The sequence below is a fragment of the Bombina bombina genome, chromosome 4 (genome assembly GCF_027579735.1).
Source record: "Bombina bombina isolate aBomBom1 chromosome 4, aBomBom1.pri, whole genome shotgun sequence".
NCBI lineage: Eukaryota > Metazoa > Chordata > Amphibia > Anura > Bombinatoridae > Bombina > Bombina bombina.
Window position 1 is genome coordinate 748,745,743 of NC_069502.1, and position 27,275 is coordinate 748,773,017.

The 27,275-nt window shown below is 36.5% G+C and overlaps 1 protein-coding gene across 1 annotated transcript in view; it reads left to right on the top strand.

Moving 5' to 3' along the window:
* MOCS3 (molybdenum cofactor synthesis 3) overlaps positions 1 to 27,275 on the top strand; it is a 95,547-nt gene that overhangs the window by 13,305 nt on the left and 54,967 nt on the right. The window contains exons 2-6 of the mRNA XM_053711020.1: positions 5,014 to 5,149; positions 6,900 to 6,992; positions 11,407 to 11,527; positions 17,164 to 17,238; positions 22,036 to 22,153. Of these exons, the coding sequence (XP_053566995.1) occupies positions 5,014 to 5,149; positions 6,900 to 6,992; positions 11,407 to 11,527; positions 17,164 to 17,238; positions 22,036 to 22,153 (543 nt within the window). The remainder of the gene's footprint in view (positions 1 to 5,013; positions 5,150 to 6,899; positions 6,993 to 11,406; positions 11,528 to 17,163; positions 17,239 to 22,035; positions 22,154 to 27,275) is intronic.

Sequence of the window (27,275 nt, forward strand, 5' to 3'; positions counted from 1 at the left end):
GTCCTAATCCTAAGAATTTTTTGGATGTGGTAAGAGCTTTGAAATATTATGTTGAAGCTACTAAAGATTTCAGGAAGACTTCTAGTCTATTTGTTATCTTTTTCTGGTTCTAGGAAAGGTCAGATGGCTTCTGCCATTTCTTTGGCATCTTGGTTAAAGCTTTTGTTTCATCATGCTTACTTGGAGTCGGGTAGATCCCCCGCCTCAGAGGATTACGGCTCATTCTACTAGGTCAGTTTCTACTTCCTGGGCTTTTAAGAATGAAGCTTCTGTTGATCAGATTTGCAAAGCAGCAACTTGGTCTTCCTTGCATACTTTTACTAAATTCTATCATTTTGATGTTTTCTCTTCAGAAGCAGTTTTTGGTAGAAAAGTACTTCAAGCAGCTGTTTCAGTTTGATTCTTCTGCTTATATTTTCAGTTTTTTTCATTATTAAAACTTTTGATTTGGGTTGTGGATTAATTTTTCAGCGGAATTGGCTGTCTTTATTTTTATCCCTCCATTTCTAGTGACTCTTGCGTGGAGTTCCACATCTTGGGTATTTGCTATCCCATACGTCACTAGCTAATGGACTCTTGCCAATTACATGAAAGCAAACATAATTTATGTAAGAATTTACCTGATAAATTAATTTCTTTCATATTGGCAAGAGTCCATGAGACCCACCCTTTTTATGGTGGTTATGATTTTTTTGTATAAAGCACAATTATTCCAATTCCTTGTTGATGCTTTCGCTCCTTTCTTATCACCCCACTTCTTGGCTAGTCGTTAAACTGAATTGTGGATGTGGTGGGGGGTGTATTTATAGGCATTTTGAGGTTTGGGAAACTTTGCCCCTCCTGGTAGGAATGTATATCCCATACGTCACTAGCTCATGGACTCTTGCCAAAAGAAAGAAATGAATTTATCAGGTAAATTCTTACATAAATTATGTTTTTTAGAATTCAGCCAATCAATATTAAAATCTCCAAAGACCAAAATTTCACTTTTTGGATTTTGAGCTATGGTTTCACTAAGGAGAGCGGTAGATTCTGCAACAATGATTGATTACTGCAATTGTCAGAAAGGAAATCAAAGGTGGCAGGAGAGCTAAGGTTTTGTAAGGGAGTGAACTTTATGGAATTGTCAACATAAATTACAATGCCGCCTCCTCTTTTTGCTCTGTCATTTCTATAGCAAGAATACCCATGTATTGCAATGACAGAGTCAGGTATTTTTACAGTTAGCCACGATTCAGAGAACACAATGATTTTGGGCTTTTAATGTGAACACCATGCTTGCAGTGCATCAATTTTTGATAGTAAGCTGCGGATATTAAAGTGCACAAAGGAGAGGCCTTTTTTTAGCTGTAAGGTTAAGAATGGAATCTGTTGGGGGACCAGGGTTAGACTCTACATCATTTGCAAGGGCAAGTAACATAAGGAATAGGAATTTGTACGTATTTTTTGTTTGGTCATATAGTGAATGGGATACTTTATAATTTTGTGAGGTGGGTATAGGAAGGCTATTTTTTATAACTCTCCACCAGCACTCAGCAGATAAGTTACAGCAACAGAGCAGGCCATGATGTATGATAATTTGTTTTCCAGTTTGAGGTGTGTGGTTATAGCGGTAGTTATGTGAACAAAATTGGAGAGAGAAAAGGGTTATCACGAATAACAGTATGGTCATATTTGGATTCATGTTAGTGGTATGAGGTGTGTAGATGAAAACAAAACACAAATAGAGTGATTGGGAGGATGTGTTGATAAATGTTTGCATCTGTCATTTCAGGAGAATGAAAGTTGTGTGGGAGACTATCTATAAATAAGGGAATGAGCTTGGGGTGGGTGAGAAACTGTCCCCCAGAAGGTTATTTGCTTGCAGAGGGCAGTGAAACAGCTGACTGGAGCAATGTGTTGTTTGTAAGTCTGAGACAGGAAAGATTTTAAATCAGGCCAAGTCTATGTCCTCCAGTCGCATCAGGGAGAAGCGGATCCAGGAAAAAAGCGTGCTGGGATAGGGATAGGTTAGGTCTACTATACTCTTATTTGCTGAGTAGGTTCCACATCCAGGATTTGTGAGGTAGACGGACTCCAATACAGGAAGAGAAGTCAAAATGACAACCGTTAATGCCACTCAGCTTGAAGCAGGCTAACGCAGAGTCCTCAGTTGGATTGTGAATAAAGTTCATACAAGTAAATGAATTAAGCAGATGCAAATTTGTTGTATAAGTTTAGCTATCTGGAGGAAAACTTGGAGTTGTTGCAGGCTGTTGGTCAGAATTGATCAGGCTGTGTGAGGTCGTCAAATAATGCTTTTGCAGGCAATCCTCTCAGGGTACTATGTATAGCACTCACCACAGCAGCACAAGCAAATGCAATTGTTCCTAAGCAGAGTCCTGATCCGAGTCCCAATCCTCCGGAGCTGCTGTATGGTGGTTGCGAAGGTTGACTTGGATACAAGGCTGCAAAAATAATATAGGCCTCTGTTGCCTCGCTGTATACTGGCTCAAAGACAACTCGAAAAAGTTCCAATATTTAGGGTAATCAAGATATAAAAATGATCCCCAGGAGTCAGAAGTATAAATAGTGGATAAGAAGGTTATAAGAAGGTTATAATATCAGGACTTCTTCTTCTTATTTTTAAAGTTATATGACTAGTTTTAAAACAAGCTCTCTTCTAGTGCTTCCTAAGAGCTTGGCAGTTGGCAGTTAACTAATAAATATCAGTAAACATTTTCCAAAGGGTGTCTCTCTTTGGAAGTTTGAAATGTTGAGATGTATGTTAAATATCATGCCCCAAAAATATCAGTGCTCCCTAACCTACCCAACTATGAAAGACTATGGGGAGGTAGGTAATTATTATCTCCTAGCTTTGAAGCATATTCCCAAATCAGACATAATGATAAGCAGATATAATATGATCTGAAGGGAAAATTGTGCAAAACAAATTACTAAATTGCATTAAGAAAATATATAAAAGTGCAAAAAATATATAAAAATGTGCAGATAGCTCGAGAGCACAATGATTTTGGGCTTTTAATGTAAACACCAAGCTTGCAATGCATCAATTTTTTATAGTAAGCTGCGGATATTACAGTGCACAAAGGAGAGGCCTTTTTTAGCTGTAAGGTTAAGAATGGAATCTGTTGGGGGACCAGGGTTAGACTCTACATAATTTGCGAGGGCAAATAACATAAGGAATAGGAATTTGTACATATTTTTTGTTTGGTCATATAGTGAATGGGCTACTCTATAATTTTGTGAGGTGGGGGTAGGAAGGCTATTTTTTATAACTCTCCACCAGCACTCAGCAGATAAGTTACAGCAACAGAGCAGGCCATGGTGTATGATAATTTGTTTTCGAGTTTGAGCTGTGTGCTTATAGCGGTAGTGATGTGAACAAAATTGGAGAGAGAAAAGGGTTATCACGAATAACAGTATGGTCATATTTGGATTCATGTTAGTGGTATGAGGTGTGTAGATGAAAACAAAACACAAATAGAGTGATTGGGAGGATGTGTTGATAAGTGTTTGCATCTGTCATTTCAGGAGAATGAAAGTTGTGTGGGAGACTATCTATAAATAATGGAATGAGCTTGGGGTGGTGGGAAACTGTCCCCCAGAAGGTTACTTGCTTGCAGAGGGTAGTGGAACAGCTGAATGGAGCTATGTGTTGTTTGTAAGTCTGAGACAGGAAAGATTTTAAATCAGGCCAAGTCTATGTCCTCCTGTCGCATCAGAGAGAAGCGGATCCAGGAAAAAAGCGTGCTGGGATAGGTTAGGTCTACTATACTCTTAGTTGCTGAGTAGGTTCCACATCCCGGATTTGTGAGGTAGACGGACTCCAATACAGGAAGAGAAGGCAAAATGGGGACCTTTAACGCCACTCAGCTTGAAGCAGGCTAATGCAGAGTCCTCAGTTGGATTGTGAATAAAGTTCATACAAGTAAATGAATTAAGCAGATGCCAATTTGTTGTATACATTTGGCTATCTGGAGGAAAACTTGGAGTTGTTGCAGGCTGTTGGTCAGAACTGATTAGGCTGTGTGAGGTCATCAAATAACGCTTTTGCAGGCAATCCTCTCAGAGTACTATGTATAGCACTCACCACAGCAGCACAAGCAAAAGCAATTGTTCCTAAGCAGAGTCCTGATCCGAGTCCCGATCCTCCGGAGCTGCTGTATGGTGGTTGCGAAGGTTGACTTGGATACAAGGCTGCAAAATTAATATAGGCCTCAGTTGCCTCGCTGTATACTGGCTCAAAGACAACTCGGAAAAAGTTCCAATATTTAGGGTAATCAAGATATAAAAATGATCCCCAGGAGTCAGAAGTATAAATAGTGGATAAGAAGGTTATAATAAGGTTATAATATCAGGACTTATTATTATTATTATTATTATTATTTTTAAAGTTATATGACTAGTTTGAAAACAAGCTCTCCTCTAGTGCTTCCTAACAGCTAGGCAGTTGGCAGTTAACTAATAAATATCAGTAAACATTTTCCAAAGGCTGGCTCTCTTTGGAAGTTTGAAATGTTGAGAGGTATGTTAAATATCATGCCCAAAAAATGCCAGTGCTCCCTAACCTACCCAACTCTGAAAGACTATGAGGAGGTAGGTAATTATTAGCGCCTAGCTTTGAAGCATATTACCAAATCAGACATAATGATAAGCAGATATAATGTGATCTGAAGGGAAAATTGTGCAAAACAAATGACTAAATTGCATTAAGAAAATATATAAAAGTGCAAAAAATATATAAAAATGTGCAGATAGCTCCAGAGCAGCAGTGCACTAATGGAAGCTAGCTTTGGACATCTGGTAAGCCAAATACAAGAGGCATATGTGTGTAGCCAACATTCTCCCGCTAGCTCACAGTAGTTCTTTGCTGGGTATTCTTTTTAATAAAGGATACCAAGAGAACAAAGTCAATTTGATAGTAAAATTAAATTGGGCATTTTTTTATGTCTCTTTTCCTGTAATATCCAGTTTCTTTACCTCTTTGTTTTGTTTTATGTTTTCCACTAGGCTTGTTCAAGTTCTGCATTGCCTGTCTTGCATGATCCATTTGAAAACTTGTCAACAATTGCCAAAAACTGTCTTAGTAACCCAGACATTTTAAGATATAGCAGACAACTGGTTTTACCAGAATTTGGTGTTAAGGGTAAGTAATTTTCTACTATTAACCAGCATATCAGAATTTTTTTTTTGGTCAGCAGTAATAGACATGCTCAGATCAGACCCACGTATTAGTGATTGTTATAAGAATACTCTACTTTTTTTAGTTCACTGAACAATGAACATTCATAAGTAGAAGGTAGCTGGATGGATTGTGCCTTGGTTATTTCAATGCATTATATATGTGAATTTATGGGAATTTTGTGCTCAAAAATGTTATATACACTACACACTGCAGTATATCCTGTTGGTCTGTCCCTGCGTCAAATATTATGTGGAGAAAACAAAAGGCACGCTCAGAGCGGATGGCGAACCACTGGTTGGCAATTAGGCAGACATTGGGGAAAGGACAATCAGATCAACCTGTGGCACGACATTATGCGGACATGGCACATCCCATTGCCTCCATCAGATATATTAATTGACCATATACCCAAACTGGACAGGGGAGGAGACAGGGAAAGACTCCTACTCACCTGAGAAGCCCAATGGATTTACAGATTGGGGACTATTGCTCCAGGTAGTCTTAACTCCATACCAGATTCCAAATGGCTAATTTAGATATCTATCACACATCTGGGGTGGAGCCGATTGGCAAGAGTGATTTAGCAACACCCTAGGGTGCCGTAAATTCACTCAAGTGTCACAAGGTGACTCTGTGTTGCGGAGAACATCTGCAATCAGAGACATCTATGAGCCCACATATCCTACATTGGTAGTCACCTATATATCAGATGAGGCCACCTTTTGAATCTGGACAGGATCTATACTCTCTGAGTGGATGTATATGAAAATCTTTATGAATGATGAAGCTATACTAAAATGAAGATCCGAGGCCACCCATTACATGAACTGTCTATAAACGCTGGTGCATGAGGAGATGCAGAACTACCAGTCCATAATGTGTATTATATGTATATATAGTTTTATGCTCACAAAGTGAGATATGTGTCTATTTACGCACTTGGTGTTGTACAGTATATACGTTGCTATAGCAACATTACAGTCTCTCTTGAGTCTAAACAAATCTTTGTTTTTTTTTTGACAATGAAACTTATGTTATAACATTTTCCTCACTAGTTATTACACACTGTATGTGATGTGAATTGCTTGTTACACAAGCTGGATCGTATGTATAGCCAGTTGTATATACGTTGCCATGGTAACTTACTTGACAACATAATGCAACAGAACATAGATGATCCAATAGGTTGGAATAGGCTTGCAAGAAGGCTAGTTTCAATTTTAACTCTTGTCTCTTGACACCACTGAGGAATTCACTTTTTAAATCACTTAATAGTTTTGTAAACACTGTTTTACACTTATTTTATATACAGCGATACCGGAAGCATCTGTGCGTTCCAAGGCTCTGCAGAGCGTATAAGAAATCCATTTGTGGCTTGAACAAAGGTTTTCATGCAGCTTTCTACTTATTAAATACAGTGGAACATGGGGCATAATAAAACAAAACAAGCAAACAATGAAATAGCACTTACTCTGCATTTTAAATGAGCAGTACATTTTTTTTTTATTAGGCCAATTTATAAATTAGTTTAAATTTTCCCCCCCCCCATATCATTTGATAGCCATCAGCTCGTGCCACAGAAAGTGTGAATATAAAAAAACACAAATTGATAATGGAAAGTAAATGTGTGCAAAAGACCATAGTTTATCCAGTTATCCTCTCAGGTGTAATTTTATCCACTTTAATAAAATAATAACTTTTATTTTTGCAGGTCAATTAAATCTTTCAAAGTCATCTGTGTTGGTGGTAGGCTGCGGAGGTTTAGGATGTCCTGTTGCACAATACTTAGCTGCATCTGGTATAGGTAAGTTAGGGCATATATTTATAAGTTAACTTTTTCTTCTCACTGATGATCTTTGGCAGGTGTGGAACTACCCAAGTTACCGTTGAGGCCCCCAAATATTTTTGCACCAGGGCCCTCTGTAAAATCCATCATAAACTAACCTAGGTATGTTGTAATGAAATAAATCTCCATAAAATCAACCATCAATCTTTAGTTCAAGGAAATGATAAAAATGTGAGCCCCCAAATCATATTGCCATTAAATTTAAATCATTAAGGATTCCCCCTCTATTTAAAGGACATTTAAACACCTCTTGCTTTTTTTAAAAAAAGTGCTTGACCCATGCTTTTTAGAGAGTCCAAAAAAGCAAATTGTGTAACAGAAGTACTTTTGAAAAATGCAGCAAATTGCTTAAATGAGCTACGTGATTGCTTAGAGCTGTGGGCTTACTAATTGACAGCTAACTCTAACTTGACACAATTAAAGGGGATAAGATATTAACCCCCCCCCAAAAAAATATAGGTTTTTAAAAGAATCATAAAGTGACAGCTTTAAATGCTTTTAAAACATTTATTGTGTTTGTAGGTCTATCACAATTCAGTATGTCATTACTTAAAGTGAATGTAAATTTTGATGCTAAAGTGCCCAATTTTTAAAAATTCGATTAAAAACAGGGGCACTTTAATTCATCAAAATTTACATTTCACTCGTGTTGTGAAAAAAACGTACCTTTTAATCTTGACAGCCGCTCCAGCTTCCTCCGCCCGTCGCAAAGCCTCCTCCAGGGTCTAAAATGAGGAATCCGGCTTCCTCCAATCACGGCGTTGAATCAGACACTGATTCCCCGGGGGGAAGCCGTGATTGGAGGATGACCGATCCATCATTTCTGACGTAAGAAATGGCTTGTGACGACCGGGGGAAGCTGGAGCAGCAGTCAAGTTTAAAAGGTAAGTATTTTTTCACAACACGAGTGAAATGTAAATTTTGATGAATTAAAGTGCCCCTGTGTTTAATCTAATTTTTAAAAACCGGGCACTTTAGCATCAAAATTTACATTCACTTTAAAGGGATATGAAACCCAGATATTTTCTTTCATGGTTCAGACAGAGCAAACAATTTTTTTAAAAGGTTTCAAATTTACTTCTGTTATCACATTTTGTTTCTTCCCCATGGTATTCTTTGTTGACGAGATACCTAGGTAGGCATCTGGAGCATTACATGGCAGGAAAATAGTGCTCTTGCGAATGAATAACAAATGTAGTGATCCAGACAAATGCACGCTCCTGATCTTAGGTCTCTGCTTTTCAGCAAAAGATACCAAGAGAACAAAGACCATGTGATAATAGCAATTAATTAGAAAGTTGTTTACAATTGCAGGCTCTTTCTGAATCATGAAAGAATATTAGAGTTTTCATGTCCTTTTAACACACACTTGTATATTATCTAGCTTCTAGCAAATAAAATGCCTATGCTTGATTGTTATTTCATATTCTTCAATTAATCAATATGTATATTTTTGAACCGTTGTTAAATCTGGATCTTGTCAACTGCAAAAAAAAATGGAAATATTGTACTTTTGACAACCTTTTTCTACTACATACTTTCCAAAATACAATGTAAAATTGCAGAAGCACACTGGTAGAATGTATTACTGGTCGTAAGAATTTTACCTGCTCTATTTTATGTTGAAAGTACTGTTTTAATTATTAAAAAATACATTTTACGTCCAAATAAGAAAAGATAAAAACATTGACATTTCAGACTAACTTATTTTGTTAAATATGTAAACAGTTATATTAAAACATACTTTTTTTGTTTATATAATTAAATATTTTTATTAATTTTGTCAAGGTTTACAACATGTATATGAAAAAGATAACAGTAATTAAACCCCAACAGGGTTCAACAAATCATATTAAACAAGAAGAAAGAAGAGTAGAAAGGTCTCTTAGCAGCAGTCTTGGTCCATGTAAGAAACCTACGTCTTCACTCCTTGAGCAGTATCGTCCATTTAGGAAACCATAAGTTGGTATATTTCAATGTGCAGTCAATTAAAACTGCTCACAGGGTAGCAAGGTCCTCAAGGACTCTCACAAACGAGAAAGGAAAATATAGAGACAAGGATAGCTTTCGATATTTTCTTGCATTTGTTGACAGCTTATGAGGCCCAAAAGGAGTTAAGCCTATAAAGAAACAAAAGGGAGGGGATAGGAATAAAGAAAAGGGGAAAGAGGGAGAAAAGGGGAAAGGGATCCAAACTATTAGAAAAGGAGGTAGGTAATATGAGGTGTAGCATAGGTGCTCGACTGTGTTGGAAAAGTAATGTTTATTCCTTATGTTCTCTCTGTTCCCAGATAAAAATTATATCTAGTATGAAGTCTGCCTTACCATGGTGACTATAGTGAATTTTCTCGAGTGATAAAACAAAGTCGACTTCATGTATCCACATTTGAGGTGTAGGGACTTGCTGTTTTTTTCCAGAATCTAGGGATTAGGCGTTTGTAATAAAACATTTTTTATGTTAGTATTCTGTTAAAAATCAAAACATTTTTATATGAACTTACACTGATCAGCCACAACATTAAAACCACCTGCCTAATATTGTGTGTAGGCCCCCCTCGTGCTGCCAAAACAGCTCTGATGCGTCAAGGCATGGACTCCCCAAGACCTCTGAACGTGTCCTGTGGTATCTGGCACCAAGATATTAACAGTAGATCCTTTAAGTTCTGGAAGTTTCGAGGTGAGACCTCCATGGTTCGAATTTGTTGTTCCAGCACATCCCACAGCTCAATCGAACTGAGATCTGGCTAATTTGGGGGCCAAGGCAACACTTTGAACTCTTTGTCATGTTCCTCAAACCATTACTGAACAATTTTTGCAATGTGGCAGTGTGCATAATCTTGCTGAAAGAGGCCATTGCCATAAAGTACGTGGTCTGCAACAATCTCTAGGTAGGTGGTACATGTCAAAGTAACATCCATATGAATGCCAGGACCCAAGATTTCCCAGCAGAACATTGTACAGAGCATAAAACTGCCTCCGCCTTCCTGCCTTCTTCCCATAGTGCATCCTGCTGCCATCTCTTCCCCAGGTAAACAACGCACATGCACCCAGCCATCCATCTGCTCTAAAAGAAAACATGATTAATTTGATCAGGCAACCTTCTTCCATTGCTCCATGGTCTAGTTCTGATGCTCACATCCCCATTTAATGCGCTTTTGGCGGTGAACAGGGATCATCATGGGCACTCTGACCGGTCTGCACACAGCAAACTGCAATGCACTATGTGTTCTGACACCTTTCTATCATGGCCAGCATTATTTTTTTTTAGCAATTTCAGCTACAGTAGCTCCTCTGTGTGATCGGACCAGACGGGCGAGTCTTCGTTCCCCTCGTGCATCAGAGAGCCTTGGGCACCCATGACCCTGACGCTGGTTCATGGGTTGTCCTTCCTTGCACCATTTCTGGTAGGTTCTAACCACTGCATACTGTGAACACCTCACAAGACTTGCCGTTTTGGAGAGGCTCTATCCATCACTATTTGGCCCTTGTCACTCAGATCATTTCACTTGCCCATGTTTCTGCTATCAACTCATGAAATTCAAAAACAGACCGTTCACTTGCTGCCTAATATATCCCACCCCTTGACAGGTGCCATTGTGACGGTATAATCAATGTTATTCACTTCACCTGTCAGTGTTGTGGCTGATCAGTGTATATATTGGAAATTAAGAACAGCACTGTAAAATATTTCTAAATAAAATGATAGCTAAATAAGAATAGTAGTTGCAAATGTAGAGCAGTCAAATGTCATACCCTGTATACTTATATTATCTTTTTATGCTTTAGGCAATCTGAGGCTATATGTAAATAAGATGTGATACAAGCAATCACTGTTTAGTAGCTAATAAAGTGCAGCATAAATAAATATATGCTATCATGGTATATTGATGCTTTAAATAGCATTTGTCAATTATGCCCTCTTTTCAGGGGCGGAACTACCATTGGTGCAGCAGAAACAGTGACACCAGGCCCCAAATACTGAGGGGGCCCATAGCATCCAGTCTATACATAGGCGTGTGCAGAATGTGTATAATCCTATTGCATGGGAGCCTTTTATTAGTGCAGTGTTTATATATATATATATCCTTGAAATATTTATACAGAACAGCATGTATATTATTGCTATTGCTTACTACTAACTTACCTTTGGGGGGCCCAGATCAAAAATTGGCACCAGGGCCCTCTGTTGAGTAGGTCTGCTACTACCCTCTTTGATATTATTTTGAAATGTCATATTATGATATTATGTCCTGTGCATAACCCTTGTCATTTAAAAATAATAATTATAATATTTTTATTTTTATTTTTTTTGGCAATACTTTTTCATTGTGTGTGTTTTTTGTTATTTTACATTTTTATTTTTTTTACAAAGGACGTTTGGGATTATTGGATTATGATGTGGTTGAAAGGAGCAATCTTCACAGACAAGTTTTGCATAGCGAAAGCAAAGAAGGAATGTCAAAATCTATTTCTGTTGTGGAAACTCTGAGAAAGTAAGGTTGTTGTTTTTTTTTTTTTTTTTTTAAATGTTGTATTCATTATATGTATCTTATAAAGAGGAGTGGAAAACACTGTATGATATTGTATTTTTAGAATTTATTTCTTACAGGGACCTAAAAGTTAGTGTGTGTATCCGTTTCTGTTGTATATTTATGTATGTGTATATAATTGTGTGTTCTGTACAAACCTGTCACTACAGGGACAGTGTACTGAAAAAAATGTTTTTCACTTGTTTCCAATGACTTCTTATACCAGCTGCAGAGTATAAAATGTATGATAATGTTCTTATTTAGTTTTATTTTTGCATATGAAATAGCTGGCTTCCTTTTTTAGCTTTATTTTTTATATGAAATAGCTGTTTTTGTTCTTTAACTTTTTAAATCAGATCTACTTGTTTTATCACTTTCTGTACATACACATGCTTCCATATCTTATTTCTATCTCTACACCAAAGCAAAATAATTAGGGCCTGATGATCAAAGGATTCTCCAGCTTGGAGAGAAATTGTAGTCCAGACTTCACAGGGGCTTTACTCACTGAATACTCAAAAGAAAAAGGGCTGAATTCTCCAACACTGCAAGATCTCTCTCATATCTGTATGTGAAGGGGAGACAAGTCCAGTGCTATATAGCATATGATATGAGAGTTTTGTTACACTTACACTTTGTGCTTTGTATTTTATATTAATGTACACTTCAGATTGGTTCATTTCAGTATTAGAGCATTTAAGCTTTGCACTTTTTATTTTCTATTTTAATATATTTAGATCCAGCAGTGATTTTACAACTTCTGAAACTGTTTTGAAAGTTTCTGTGTTTCTTTAATAAATTAGGATCAAACATATATTTCTGTGTATCCTTTGAAAATTACATTGCACTTTGTATTTGCTCCATTGTAAACTAAAACTGACATTTTCAGAAAATGGGAGGGACAGGGCAAATCCCTTGGATGAACAGGGGAGTTCCCACGGTATGTCTGAAGCTCTTTCACAAGTCTTGTTGTCTTGATGTAAGCATTTTAAACATGCTGGTCTTACTGATTTAACTCAACAGCTCTATGCAGGTGAAGTTTGCTCAGAATTCACAATACACTTATTTTAACTAACAGAAAAGTAATATATGCTAATCAAGAGGCAAATGCAGGTTAAATTGTAGTGAAAACATTTCAGTTTAATTTGTAATTGAAGGAAACTGAACCTTTATAACCACCCCAGGTTTTCTCCAGTTAGCTTCTGTCTCCCATTTGAAATATTCTTTTACAGAAAGCTTCATTACTTTCTAGGGAGGAGTGTATCTCTCATCAATCAGGGACTTCCAGGTGCCATGCTTTTTCTAAGAAAATTCAGTGAGTTCAGCCCCTGTGAAGTCTACACTGTAATTTCTCTCCAAACGAGAGAATCTTTGATTATCTGGCCCATAGAAAGTAATGAAGTTGTCTGGGAAACTGAAGCTGACAGATTTTCCGTTTTATTTTAAATAGAAGAAATGCAAAGTACAATCTAATTCATAAAAACATAATCGGAATTTGTAAAATCACAATCCTAAACAAACTGCTGTACACAAAATAAAATACTAAATAGAAAGTGAAAAGTTTAAATGTAATAAAGTAATATAAAAGACATAGCACAAAATGTAAATGCAGCAGAACTCTCATGTCAAGCAGATTTTGCTGTACTTCTCCAAGGGGTGTTCACTGCATTTCTGTATGTAAAGGAGAGACAAGTCCAGTGAAATATAGCCATGTCGAAGGATCATTTTAGATCATATCACCTAAGCTAAGAGCTTGTGTTCATCAGGCTATTAGAGAGAACAATTGAAAATGAACATTGTATCACTCTCATATCTCACACTGGGAGTGTAATTCTTTCTGCTGACTATGTTTACACAGCCTTTTTTATAACCTATACTTAAAAGGACACTAAACCCAAAACATTTCTTTCATGATTCAGATAGAGAATACAATTTCAAACCACATTCCAATTTACTTCTATTATCTAATTTGCGTTATTGTTTAGGTATCCTTTGTTGAAGAAACAGCAATGCACATGGGCGAGCCAATCACACGTGTCATCTATGTGCAGCCACCAATCAGCAGCTACTAAACCTATCTAGATATCTAGATATGCTTTACAGCAAAGGATATCAAGATAATGAAGCAAATTAGATAATAGAGGTAAATTAGAAAGGCGTTTAAAAATACATACTCTTTCTAAATCATGAAATAAATAATTTGGTTTTAATGTCCCTTTAAGTATAGGAACTTGAGTATAAGTAGGGATACCATAGGCAACAACAGCTATTTCAAATGCTGATATAAAGAAAAAGGAGCTATTAGTAAACAATTTAATACACTCCAGCAGGTTAAATGGCTAATTGTGAAAAAATTAGATGGGAGAAAAATGTAGGGTACCCTTTAACAAAATGGAAGTGCAGCTTTGATAATGAACAAGATGTGCTGACGTGTGACCACCTGTCTGTGAAAATAAAAGAAGAAATTGGGGTTAGACAAAAAAAAAAAAAAAAATGTAAGAGAACAACATTGTTGCAAAAACAGGGTAAGCCACCAATTAGGGTCTGAACCAAAAATGGCCTGGCTCCTAAGCTTACATTCCTGCTATTCAAATAAAGATACCAAAGAAACGAAGAATAGGAGTAAATGAGAAAGTTGCTTTAATTTGCTGCTCTATCTAAATCATGAAAGGAAAAAAATAAGGGTTTTTATATCCCTTTAATTTCTCTGACTCAATGGGCTGTTGAGTTGGGATTGCAAGATTTAGATAATTCACAGGGGATGGATATAAAAAGATATTTAAACTTCCTGCTTGCATATTTCACTATCCAAAATTCAATTAAAGGGACAATTTTCTGTGATTCCCCCCCCCCCTTTTTAATATGTTCCCAATTACCTAGTTTAACTTCAGCAGAGCGTATTCAGCTGTTTACAAACAGCTCCTTTACCTTGGTTTTGTCATTTGAAATTGCTGATTTTGCCTGCTGCATCCTAATCTATACGGACAATATCAATACTTAAGTACTGGTTATAGAAAAGTTATGTAAACAAGAAGGTTTAGGAAAAAATAAAGCTCCCAGTGAGGGGAGACAGGGAGGAACTAAAATGTTAATTTTCATTTGTTCTCTCTAAGGGCCTGATGATGAAAATCTTGCCAGTATGGAAATAAATCACTCAAAATATATATATATATATATATATATATATATATATATATATATATATATATATATATATATATATATATTTTTAAGAATTATATTGTAATGTAGGTGTCTCTCCTTTACATACATAACTCTCTGCATAATAAGATAAACAGCTAGCAGCTTCTTAGATCATCTCGCCAAAGAAAAGAGCTTTAGATCATCAGGTCCAAAGTATTCGTTTCACTGTGTATAGAGAGAGATAAATAGGATTTGGTGTACAAATAGAGAGATGAGCTAATGAGGTCTGCTCTCCCTGCAAGCTCAGCCCATTTCACTGGGTTGTGGTTTAAATGAACAGAAACAACTATTTCATATAACAAATATACCTAAAGAATCAATTTCTCATATAGTATTTTACATTCTGCATCTGGTATAACAAGTTATTGGGAACACATTAAGTGGAGACCAACTTTACAGTACACTGTCCCTTTAAGAAATGGGAGCTAAGAGGATTTGTTTAAAGGACCAGTAAATACAGTAGATTTGCATAAACAACAAATGCATGATAAAAGGACAATGTAATAGCACTTAGGGGCTGATTTAAGGAGCTGTCAATTGGCCCCAATGCAGCTGTTTCCACGTGAGCCTTCAGGCTTGCCGGAAACAGCAGTTAAGAAGCAGCGGTCTTAAAGGGACACTGAACCCAAATTTTTTCTTTCGTGATTCAGATAGTGCATGCAATTTTAAGCAACTTTCTAATTTATTCCTATTATCAAATTTTCTTCATTCTCTTGGTATGTTTATTTGAAAAGCAAGAATGTAAGTTTAGATGCCGGCCCATTTTTGGTGAACAACCTGGGTTGTCCGTGCTGATTGGATTGCACCAATAAACAAGTGCTGTCCATGGTCTAAATCAAAAATGTGCTGGTTCCTTAGCTTAGATGCCTTCTTTTTCAAATAAAGATAGCAAGAGAATGAAGAAAAATTGATAATAGAAGTAAATTAGAAAGTTGTTTAAAATTGCATGCTCTATCTGAACCAGGAAAGAAAATATTTGGGTTCAGTGTCCCTTTAAGACTGCTGCTCCTTAATTCATCCGCTGCCTCTGAGGCTGCAGACATCAATCCGCCCGATCGTCTACGATCGGGTTGATTGACACCCCCTGCTAGCGGTCGATTGATTGTGAAACTGCACGGGGCGGCATTGCACAAACAGTTCACCAGTGTATATGTATTCTAGTCTGTGATTGGCTGATGGCTGTCACATGATACTGCTTATTTGAAATTCAAAGTATGTAGCAATGCATTGTATTTTTTATTATGCACTTATTAGTTATGCAATTCTATTGTATTGAAAAGTCCTTTAGCTATACTTTAGATTATTACGCAAATAATTAATTTTACAATTTGACTCCACCTTCAGGTATTTTCTCTTTTTTTAACTTATTTTAGGTATGTTACTACCTAATGTTGATATACTTGTTGGAGGACTTACAAATTCTGTTAGTTTTCAAATTTAAAGGAGAGTTGTAAGCAGAAGCAACTAGTAGCATCTTTCATCAAACAGAATGTTTTTTGTATTTAATCCTAATATTATTTAAAGGGATACTGAACCCAAATTTTTAGCACCAATCAGCAAGCGCTACCCAGTTGCTGAACAAAAAATGGTCCGGCTCCTATGCTTACATTCCTGCTTTTTCAAATAACGATACCAAGAGAACAACGACAAATTGGCAATAGGAGTAAATTAGAAAGTTGTTTAAATTTGCTTGCTCTATCTGAATCATGAAAGTAAAAAATTGGGTTCAGTATCCCTTTAATGCTGAAGAAACACCAGTCACTCAGCTGTGCAGACTTGTGAGTTGTCTTCAGTTTAGCAGAAGTATAGAGGGAGACTTGGTTCTGTTTATTAAAGGGACACTCAAGTCGAAATTAAACTTTCATGATTCAGACAGAGCAACTTTTCAATTTTGTTCCATAAACAAAATGTCTTTTTATATTTACACTTTTTGAGTCACCATCTCCTACTGAGCATGTGCAAAAAACTCGCAGAACATAGGTATATGCATTTGTGATTGGCTGATGCCTGTCACATGAAACAGGAGGAGTGGAAATAGACATAATAATGACATTTCTCAGAAAAAAAAATTACTACTCATTTGAAGTTCAGACAGTCTTTTTTATGTATTTGTTGATTATCCAAATTTACTATATTTATTGGTCATTTAACACTTATGAGGGTTAAAAAAAAAGTAGGGTCTGAGAGAGAATTTATACTTTTCTGTGTCTGTTACATGAAAATGCAATTCAAGCACATGATAGCAAATTTATAGGGGAATTTAAAGAAACACACACGTGTGAGCACGCTCCTGAATTGGTTCAGTCCTCTGTTTAGTTTACTCTAGATATATTCTGTATTACTGATTTAAAAACTTGTACAAGCCATTCATGTTTTTCAATTATTTTTTTTTATAGGTTGAACTCTTCTGTGAATTATGTTCCGTACCATGTGATATTAAATCCTGAAAATGCGCTGCATATTATTCAACAATATCCTTTTTACTTATTTTACTGAAAAGCTTCTATGCAGCATGTGCAAGCATTCACAGTGTATTTGTATATGAGTCTGTGATTGGCTGATGACTGTTCCATGATACATGGGCCAGGAAAATGGAGGCAAATTTTGAAACTGGGAGCTAGCTACTGTCAGTCACTGCACATATATACCTTGTGTCATTGGCTCACCATATGTGTTCAGCTAGCTCCCAGCAGTGCATTGCTGCTTATCAAACAAAGGATACAAACAAAATGAAGCAAATTTGATAACAGAAGTACATTTGAAAGTTGTTTAAAATTGCAAACTCTATCTGAAACATGAAAGATTTTGTTCATGGGTTCCATGTCCCTTTAACGGTCTTTTCACGTTAGCTCCATAGCAACAGTGCACTACCGGGAGCTAGCTGAATACATCTGGTAAGCCAATAAGTAGGCATATGTGTGTAGCCACCAATCACCAGCTAGCTGCATGTAGTGCATTGCTGCTCCTGAGTCTACCTAGGTATGCTTTTCAACAAAGGATACCTACAGAACAAAGTTAATTTGATAATAGGAGCAATTTGAAAAGCCTCTAATATTGGAGGCTGTGTCTGAATTATGACAGTTTAATTTTGACTTTCATGTTCCTTTTAACTCATGATAATTGTGTAGGCGGCAGAAGTATTGTTTTTTTATTTCTCACATTATAACCTTTAGTCGTCCAGGCTGTGACAATAATTCTGATTTATCTGTTTTTTCACTACACAGTGCACGTTACTTTTACATATTAAAGCAAAAATAATTAACCAAAAATTTAAATTCAGGCTGAAATATTTTAATGAGAAAATGACTCCCTAATAATGATTTTAGTATAAAAAATAAATGGCTTGTAACCCCCCCCCCACCCCCACATTGCAAAGTGCTGTAGAATCCAATTAAAGGGCCATAATAGTAAAAATGTTACATTATCTAATACGTTAGAGCATGGCATTTTAAGGAAAGGGGTTAAACGCAAACAAAAAATATTGATCAGGACCTACTGAGCACTGCTGGTCCCAAGTGGAAACCGCTGTTTATCCAATCGCAGTACTGTGGTGCTCACGCTGATTGGATCAGCAGTGGTTTTTGCTCAGGACCAGCAGTGCTCTGTGGGTTCCGAAAGGTACTTCTACTGTGTGTTTAACCTCTTTGCATGCGATAAACACATAGAAGTGCAGGGTCGATAGTCTTAAAATCACACACTCCAACAAATTAGAGCATGTAATTTTTTGAGTACTACGGCCCTTTAATGTTTTTTACTTTTTGAAATACTTTTACTAAGCATATTCATTTTATAAAGGAGAAACCAAAAAAGACATTTTCTTACCAAACTATTTGGATTATTGTAATAATTTAGTTTTTGATGGGTGTTTTTCCTGCTGCAATATTCACCTTTAAAAGGACAGTAAAGTCAAAATGAAACATTGATTGGATAGAGCATGACATTTTAAACAGTATTACAATTTACTTCTATTATCAATTGTTGCTTAATTCTCTTGGTATCCTTTGTTAAAGAGTAATGCTTGGTGAACTCAGGAGCATGCCTGTGTCTTAAAGGGACACTGAACCCAAATGTTTTCTTTTGTGATTCAGATAGATCATGCAATTTTAAGCAACTTTCTAATTTACTCCTATTATCAAATGTTCTTCATTCTCTAGGTATCTTTATTTGAAAAGCAAAAATGCAAGTTTAGATGCCGGACCATTTTTGGTGAACAACCTGGGTTATTCTTGCTGATTGGTGGATAAATTCACCCACCAATAAACAAGTGCTATCCAGGGTCTGAATTAAAAAAATAGCTCAGATGCCTTCTTTTTCAAATAAAGATAGGATAGCAAGAGAACGAAGAAAAATTGGTAATAGGAGTAAATTAGAAAGTTGCTTAAAACTGCATGCTCTATCTGAATCACGAAAGAAAAAATTTGGGTTCAGTGTCCCTTTAAGCCATCTGGCAGCAGTGTTTGTAATATTGTTTATTGCAACGTTGTATATAGTTACAAACACTGCTGTCATAGACTGCTATAAACACATGCACACTCCTATCAGCTTACCTACATTTAGTCTTCAAACAAAGGATACCAAAAGAACAAAGCAAATTTGATAACCAAAGTAAATTGGAAAGTTGTTTAACCCCTTAATGACCACAGCACTTTTCCATTTTCTGTCCGTTTGGGACCAAGGCTATTTTTACATTTCTGCGGTGTTTGTGTTTAGCTGTAATTTTCCCCTTACTCATTTACTGTACCCACACATATTATATACCGTTTTTCTCGCCATTAAATGGACTTTCAAAATATACCATTATTTTCATCATATCTTATAATTTACTATAAAAAAAATTATAAAATATGAGGAAAAAATTGAAAAAAACACACTTTTTCTAACTTTGACCCCCAAAATCTACAACCACCAAAAAAAACATATGCTAAATAGTTTCTAAATTTTGTCCTGAGTTTAGAAATACCCAATGTTTACATGTTCTTTGCTTTTTTTGCAAGTTATAGGGCCATAAATACAAGTAGCACTTTGCTATTTCCAAACCACTTTTTTTCAAAATTAGCGATAGTTACATTGGGACACTGATATCTTTCAGGAATCCCTGAATATCCATTGACATGTATATATTTTTTTTTAGAAGACATCCCAAAGTATTGATCTAGGCCCATTTTGGTATATTTCATGCCAACATTTCACCGCCAAATGCGATCAAATAAAAAAAATTGTTCACTTTTTCACAATTTTTTTCACAAACTTTAGGTTTCTCACTGAAATTATTTACAAACAACTTATGCAATTATAGCATAAATGGTTGTAAATGCTTCTCTGGGATCCCCTTTGTTCATAAATAGCAGACATATATGGCTTTGGCTTTGCTTTTTACTAATTAGAAGGCTGCTAAATGCGACTGCGCACCACACGTGTATTATGCCCAGCAGTGAAGGGGTTAATTAGGGAGCATGTAGGGAGCTTCTAGGGTTAATTTTAGCTTCAGTGTAGTGTAGTAGACAACCCCAAGTATTGATCTAGGCCCATTTTGGTATATTTCATGCCACCATTTCACCACCAAATGCAATCAAATTAAAAAAAACGCTAAATTTTTCACAATTTTAGGTTTCTCACTGAAATTATTTACAAACAGCTTGTGTAATTATGGCACAAATGGTTGTAAATGCTTCTCTGGGATCCCCTTTGTTCAGAAATAGCAGACATATATGACTTTGGCGTTGCTTTTTGGTAATTAGAAGGCCGCAAAGTGCTGCTGCGCATCACACGTGTATTATGGCTAGCAGTGAAGGGGTTAATTAGGTAGTTTGTAGGGAGCTTGCAGGGTTAATTTTAGCTTTAGTGTAGAGATCAGCCTCCCACCTGACACATCAGACCCCCTGATCCCTCCCAAACAGCTCCCTTCCCTCCCCCACACCACAATTGTCCCCGCCATCTTAAGTACTGGCAGAAAGTCTGCCAGTACTAAAATAAAAGTTTTTTTTTTAAAAACTAATTTTTTTTAGCATATTTACATATGCTACTTTGTAGGATCCCCCCCCCCCCCCCAAAACAGCTCTCTAACCCTCCCCCTCTGCCTTATTGGCTGCCATCTTGGGTACTGGCAGCTGTCTGCCAGTACCCAGTTTGCAAGAGAAATGTGTTTTTTTTTTATTTTTATGTTCTTTTTCTGTAGTGTAGCTTCCCCCCCACACAGACCAATCCCCCACCCCCTGACTGATGTAGTTTTATATAAATATTGACTACTTTTTTTAAACTTTTAATACTTCATTTTTCTGTAGTGGAGCGGTTCCCACCCGCTCCCTCCCCGTGCACGCCCCCGCCCTCGCGTGCGCGCCCCCGATCACCCCCGCCCACGATCCTGCCCCCCTCCATATCATCAGGGCCATCGATGGCCGCCTCCAGAACCGGCTCCCATCCACCAACGGATTTAGCCGGTGATGTCCGGTGCAGAGAGGGCCACAGAGTGGCTCTCTTTGCACCGGATTACTAAAAAAGGTTATTGCAGTATGCCTCGATATCGAGGCATCACTGCAATAACCGGAAAGCAACTGGAAGCGTGCAGGATCGCTTCCAGCTGCTTTCCAGACCAAGGACGTACGCCACACGTCCTCGGTCATTAACTGTATTTTTTTTGAGGACGTGTGGCGTACGTCCTTGGTCGTTAAGGGGTTAAAACTGCATGCTCTATCTGAATCATGAAAGTTTAATTTTGAATTTACTGTCCCTATATTATAGTCTATTAAATGATATGTACATTATGTTATATGTAAGCTTTCCTATAGTTTCAGCATATTGTAGTGTTGTGAAACTATTTTTCTTTTAGTATCTGATACTCCTGTATACACACATTAATACATAAATATACACAGTTCCCTATAGACTGCAATGTAAAGGCACTTTTCAGTGCCGCTTTTTTCTAACACCCCCACACCCGTCACTTTTAACCCCTAAAAACTACTTAGAGCAGTTTTTTTTTTTTAATGCTACTATTTTTTATTTTATTAAAGCCACTACACACCTTTTTTTTTAGGGGCAATTGATTCATATTTTAATAATTGTCTAATTTTTTGAGTGTTAATTGCTACCACAAGCTCTCGTTAGCAATAACCAGCCACTTGTAATGGCTGGTTATTTATCTCACGCACGTTAACAGGCGAATTTGCTCGTTTATGGGCGTGTGATAAATTAGCGCTCCACTTATAATCTAGACCATAATCTTTTTAATTTTAAAGACATTTTTTTTTTTTCCTTAATATTGTTTTAACATATGATGTAATTGCAGATTGTTCTGATAATGTTCCTACCAGATATTTGGTCAATGATGCTTGTGTTGTAGCTGGGAAACCTTTAGTATCTGCCAGCGCCCTTAGATGGGAAGGACAGGTAAGTGTTTAGTACACCATGAGTAAAGATTTCTCATCTTCCTAGTTGTATGTAGAATTTGGTTGTCTATGTCAGACTGTTTGTGATGTGTGCCTCAAAATTAGCTATTTTTGTTGCCTAGGCTAGTCAAAGCCTTTCGCTATATACTTTAAGGGGCATGCTCAAATTCATTAAAACATGTCATTTGTGCATTACTGACCATATCTAAGTATGTGTTTAACACCTGCACATGGATCAAACACATATGTAAAGTATTGCTTGGGAAACTGCAATTATTGAGCAAGAGTCAGCCTGTCACCCAATCAGAAACCGCCTTCTCATTACCTCATCAATCACCGCCTGTGTCCTGCTCAGGAGCTGGAAGAGGGACTTTACTTTATGTTTAACCCTTAGTTGTATAAGTTTACAAATACAAAAATGACATACTTTAATTAATTTACACTTTATATTTGTTGTAAGGAAATTAACATGACAGCCAAAATATCTAGGTCAGTAGGGAAAACAGTTATGTACTTTGTATTGTATATTTATAAATACTTAGAACATATATTGCTATGTGAAGAACATTGGATTTACTGTAAATACATAAACACTTTATTAAATATGAATAATACATAAATATGTTTTTTTATCTTCTTAACTGTAAAGGACTCCATATATGTGTACATATGTATGTGTTTATTATTATTATTATTATCATTTATTTGTATAGCGCCGCCAAATTCCGTAGCGCTGGATATATATGTATATATGTCTGTAGATACCTATATACACACATAAATACATATGTACACACATATAAACATATATATATATATATATATATATATATATATATATACACACACACACACACATAGATATCCATATTTAGACATGTATATGTATGAATCTCGTTGTTAAAGCCCTTTTTTTTCTAACACCTGAGACCTCATATCTTTGAGCCCTTATACCTTTTTTGTGCAATATTTTTATGAATAATTTTTATTAGATGGTGTTATTATGAGTGTAACTGTACTTTTTAATGCATTTTTGATGTGTTTTGTGCAGCTGTTTTTTTTTTTGCGAAACAGCTATGCAGAGCTCTGAGGAAGCGCTAACCCGATGCACGTAAACTTCAATTGCACTCAAGCGATTGCATTTACTTTCAACTTGTAATACAAGCAGAAAAACCCAACATACCCAAACACTTACAATAAAGCCCTTATTGCTTGCATGTAACTGTTAGCGCTCCACTCGTAATCTGTCCCTGAACGAGTAAATTATGTTTTTGAGGCTGGTTATTTGGCATATGCATAACATATGCGCAAAACAGACCAAATCATCTGTTATGTAAAGAACAAATGTTGAAACTCGGAATATAATACTTAGAAGTGCTTTTAATCTTTCTCAGACAGAATCATGCATTAGAACGTCTTATACATAAAAAGAAAGTGAGCTGTCATTTGTATGTGGTGCTTTTTTGTGTTTCTTTGCTGGTTTTGTAAAAATGTACATACACTTTTTGCTGCAAAACCGTAAGCTACAGATAGAAGAGTTGCATTCTGGGGGAAAATATAGCATTTATTAACAACACTCCTGAAAAAAATCATCTGTAATTATTTCTTTAGGGCAAAGTGTCCAGCTCTGAGCCCCAAATACAAAAAAAATATTAAGTGAATGACCACAAAAAGTCCATATATGATTATCTGTCTTAAAGGGATGGGGAAAGTCAAAATTAAACTTGCATGGTTCACATAGAGCATGTACATATCCTACGCTACTGAAAGCTAGCTGGTGATTGGTGGCTACACAAATTTGCATCTTGTCATTAGCTGACTTGATGAGTTCAGCTAACTCCCAGCAGCGCATTGCTTATCCTTCTACAAAGGATAGCTATAGAATGAAGCAAATTTGATGTTCAAATTAAATAAAAGTTGTTTAAAATTGTGTGATATCTGATTTTGGAAAGAAAAATGTTGGGGTTAACGTCCCTTTACCAGCGATGACTACTCAAGTTGAGTTTTTGATTCAGCTATCTATATCCCTAAATTTTGACATTTTTGGCCTATTTGGGACCATTCAAGGAGAAACCTCTCTTTATTTTAGACATTAACCTCTGAACGACGTTAGGATGTTCCATGCTATCCTTAAAACACTGTGCCTTAACGACATTAGGACATCATAAAACGTCCTAACTTCTGTTGCAGACAGTCCCCCAGGAGCAAATCTCTGCCTGTCACTGCAATCTAGTGACTCCATGTGACCGCCAAAGATTAGATTCATTGGCTGTCTGCATTTCCCTCTACATCTCTCTTTCCTCGGTGTGATCTGAGGTGAGAGAGGCAGACAGACCACTCCTACAAAATGTCCCACACAGTTATATACATCTGTAATTTAAAAAATTATTGAAAAATGTTTTACTCCTTAGGTGCTGATCACAATGTTATTCCTGTGATCACTTTAATCGACCAGGAAAACATGGCCGAGGTGGCAACCCTAGCATTAGTGCATATCAAGCAGTGCAGCTTTGTATAAAGTAGACAAAGTTATTATTGCAACTTCAATTTAAAAAGCTTCTTCTTAACATTTTTTTTTTGTTATGCAAGAAGTCGAGGTATTTAGATGCTACCCTGTCATTTGTATGACAAGAACATTTTAACTGTCACTTTATTAAGTTAAGTTTGGTATAAAAAAAATACATAAATACAAATAGGCAGAAATGTGCATCTTGGCCGAGGGCATGCTCAGAGTAAAAAGACTAGATATGTGCATGGCGAAAAAATTCGGTTCGGATCGATTCGAATTCGGAAAATTTTGAATCGTTTCGGATTCGAAGAAATTCGGCTGGATTCGATTCGGTTTGGAAATTCGGAATTTCGGTAAGTGTTAGGTGGGATTAGACTAGTATTATGTACTGTATATTAGGTGTAACCCATAGCAGAGTGATATAACCTAATATACTGTACAATACTAGTGTAATCCATGGCCATCCGAATTTACCGAATAAATCCGAACTAATTCGGATTTATTCGGTAAATTCGGCAGTATTTTAATTCGGAAATTCGGTTCGATCCGAATTTTCCGAATTGATCCGAAATGAATTGCACATATCTAAAAAAAGACCATTTCCTTTATCTTGGGATATGTGTACGTGCCTGCTTGTGATGTTCAATACAACATTGTCAGATGTATTGTATGGGGAACTCTCCCAAAGATGCTTATTGCTCAGAATACCTCAGGTCTGTCATTAGAAAAATTGAAGATAAACGGAAGCCCTTTTATTAAGCACAATTTACAAAAGCTGGTGGAAGTTTACCGTATGACTGGGGATTATGCAAAACAATGTTTTTAATGGCTCAGGTGATGCATCCTCTGATTGGCTGTAATTTTGCACCCTACTTTTGAAAACAGTCAAGCAGTCTAGGAGTAACTGTATACAGTGCCTTACAAAAATATTCAGACGCTTGACCAATTCTTGTATTTTACTGAAAAAATTGAAGCTCCATGTTTACACATCTGAAATAAATGCCCTAATGGCATTACAGTTTGCCTACCAATTGGCCACTACCTTAGAGGGTGGCAAGATAGAAGCTATTACTTAAAGGTACAGTCTACACCAATTTTCATATAACTGCATGTAATAGATACTACTATAAAGAAGGATATGCACAGATACTGATCTATAAATATAGTGTAAAACCTTTTAAAAACTTCCGTAGAAGCTCCCAGTTTAGCACTGTTGATGAGGTTAGACTGGGACACCCAGTGAAAGGGGCTGAGAAAACAGAGCAGACCCTCCCCCCTCCCTGCATATGAAAAGTAAGATTACAGACTCCTGCTGGTTACTCTACGTATATGTCTGACACTGTGGGGCTTGGTTAGGAGTCTGAAAATCAGCACAATGTTCTTAAAAAATAAGCAAAACTATACATTGTTACAAAAACACTCCCACATGGGCTATATAAATGGATCATCTACAAAACATTTATGCAAAGAAAAATCTAGTGTACAATGTCCCTTTTAAGTAGATGAAAACATGTATAAGCATATTTATACATTATTCATTTTAAATAAAGTGTTATACTGTGTTTTTACTGTAAATATTTCACATTTCAATGTTCTGCATATAGCAAAATATGTTCTATGTATTTATAAATAGATATTCCTATATATATATATATATATATATATATATATCTACACCTACATATAGCCATCTATCTATCTATCTATCTATCTATCTATCTATCTATCTATCTATAGGTATATATATATTGTACCAAACTACCATCAGATGTACTGTATGTAGAAATATGTATTTATGAATAAACAGAACATTATTATCTATGTGAAGAACATTGGAATGTGAAATATTCATATTTTTATGTTGGGTTAGCACAAACTAGAATAGGCTATCAGGTTTGCGCGAGAGTGGTGTTTTTCCCCCCACTTTTTTTTCTCCATTGACTTTTAGGGGAAATACTTCAATGCACACGTTATATTCTAACTTTAACTTTTTGCTCTCGGGTTACTGCCAGAGCGAAAACAGTTTACTTTCAACTCATTATACAAGCAAAAACCAACGAGCATAAAAACTTACTACTAGTGCAATTAATGCTTGAGCGGAAGCCTTTATTTGCTTCCACTCATAATCTTGCCCTTAATAGGTCCTGGGGGAAACACTTTTGTAAAGTACCTCTTGGGAACCGCAGAAAACTGCTGGTTCCCAGCGGAAATGGCCCATGAGCCAATCAGCAGCGTTAGTCACACCACCCAGCTTTAACTACTTTAACTATGTGATTTAACCCATGGGTTTAAACGTTTATGTTTGCAGGGTCATGATAATATTACATTCTGTAATTAATGAGAGCATGTCTCTCCCACCTACACACACTATGATGATCCTTTTAATATATCAGTTGTGTGTCTCGTTAGATATAAGAATACAGAACTATTTGGGACATGCATACACGTGTGCCCATGTCCAGTGTAACTTGGTTGCTTTGGTTGTACATTTTCTCCAGTATCGGAGATTCACAGAGCTAAAAATAAAAGGTTGAAAAAACCCCCCCAAAGCTGTACACACTGTGAGCCACCAGAGGGTGCTGCAGACCATATAACCAGACAACATTTCTGCAGC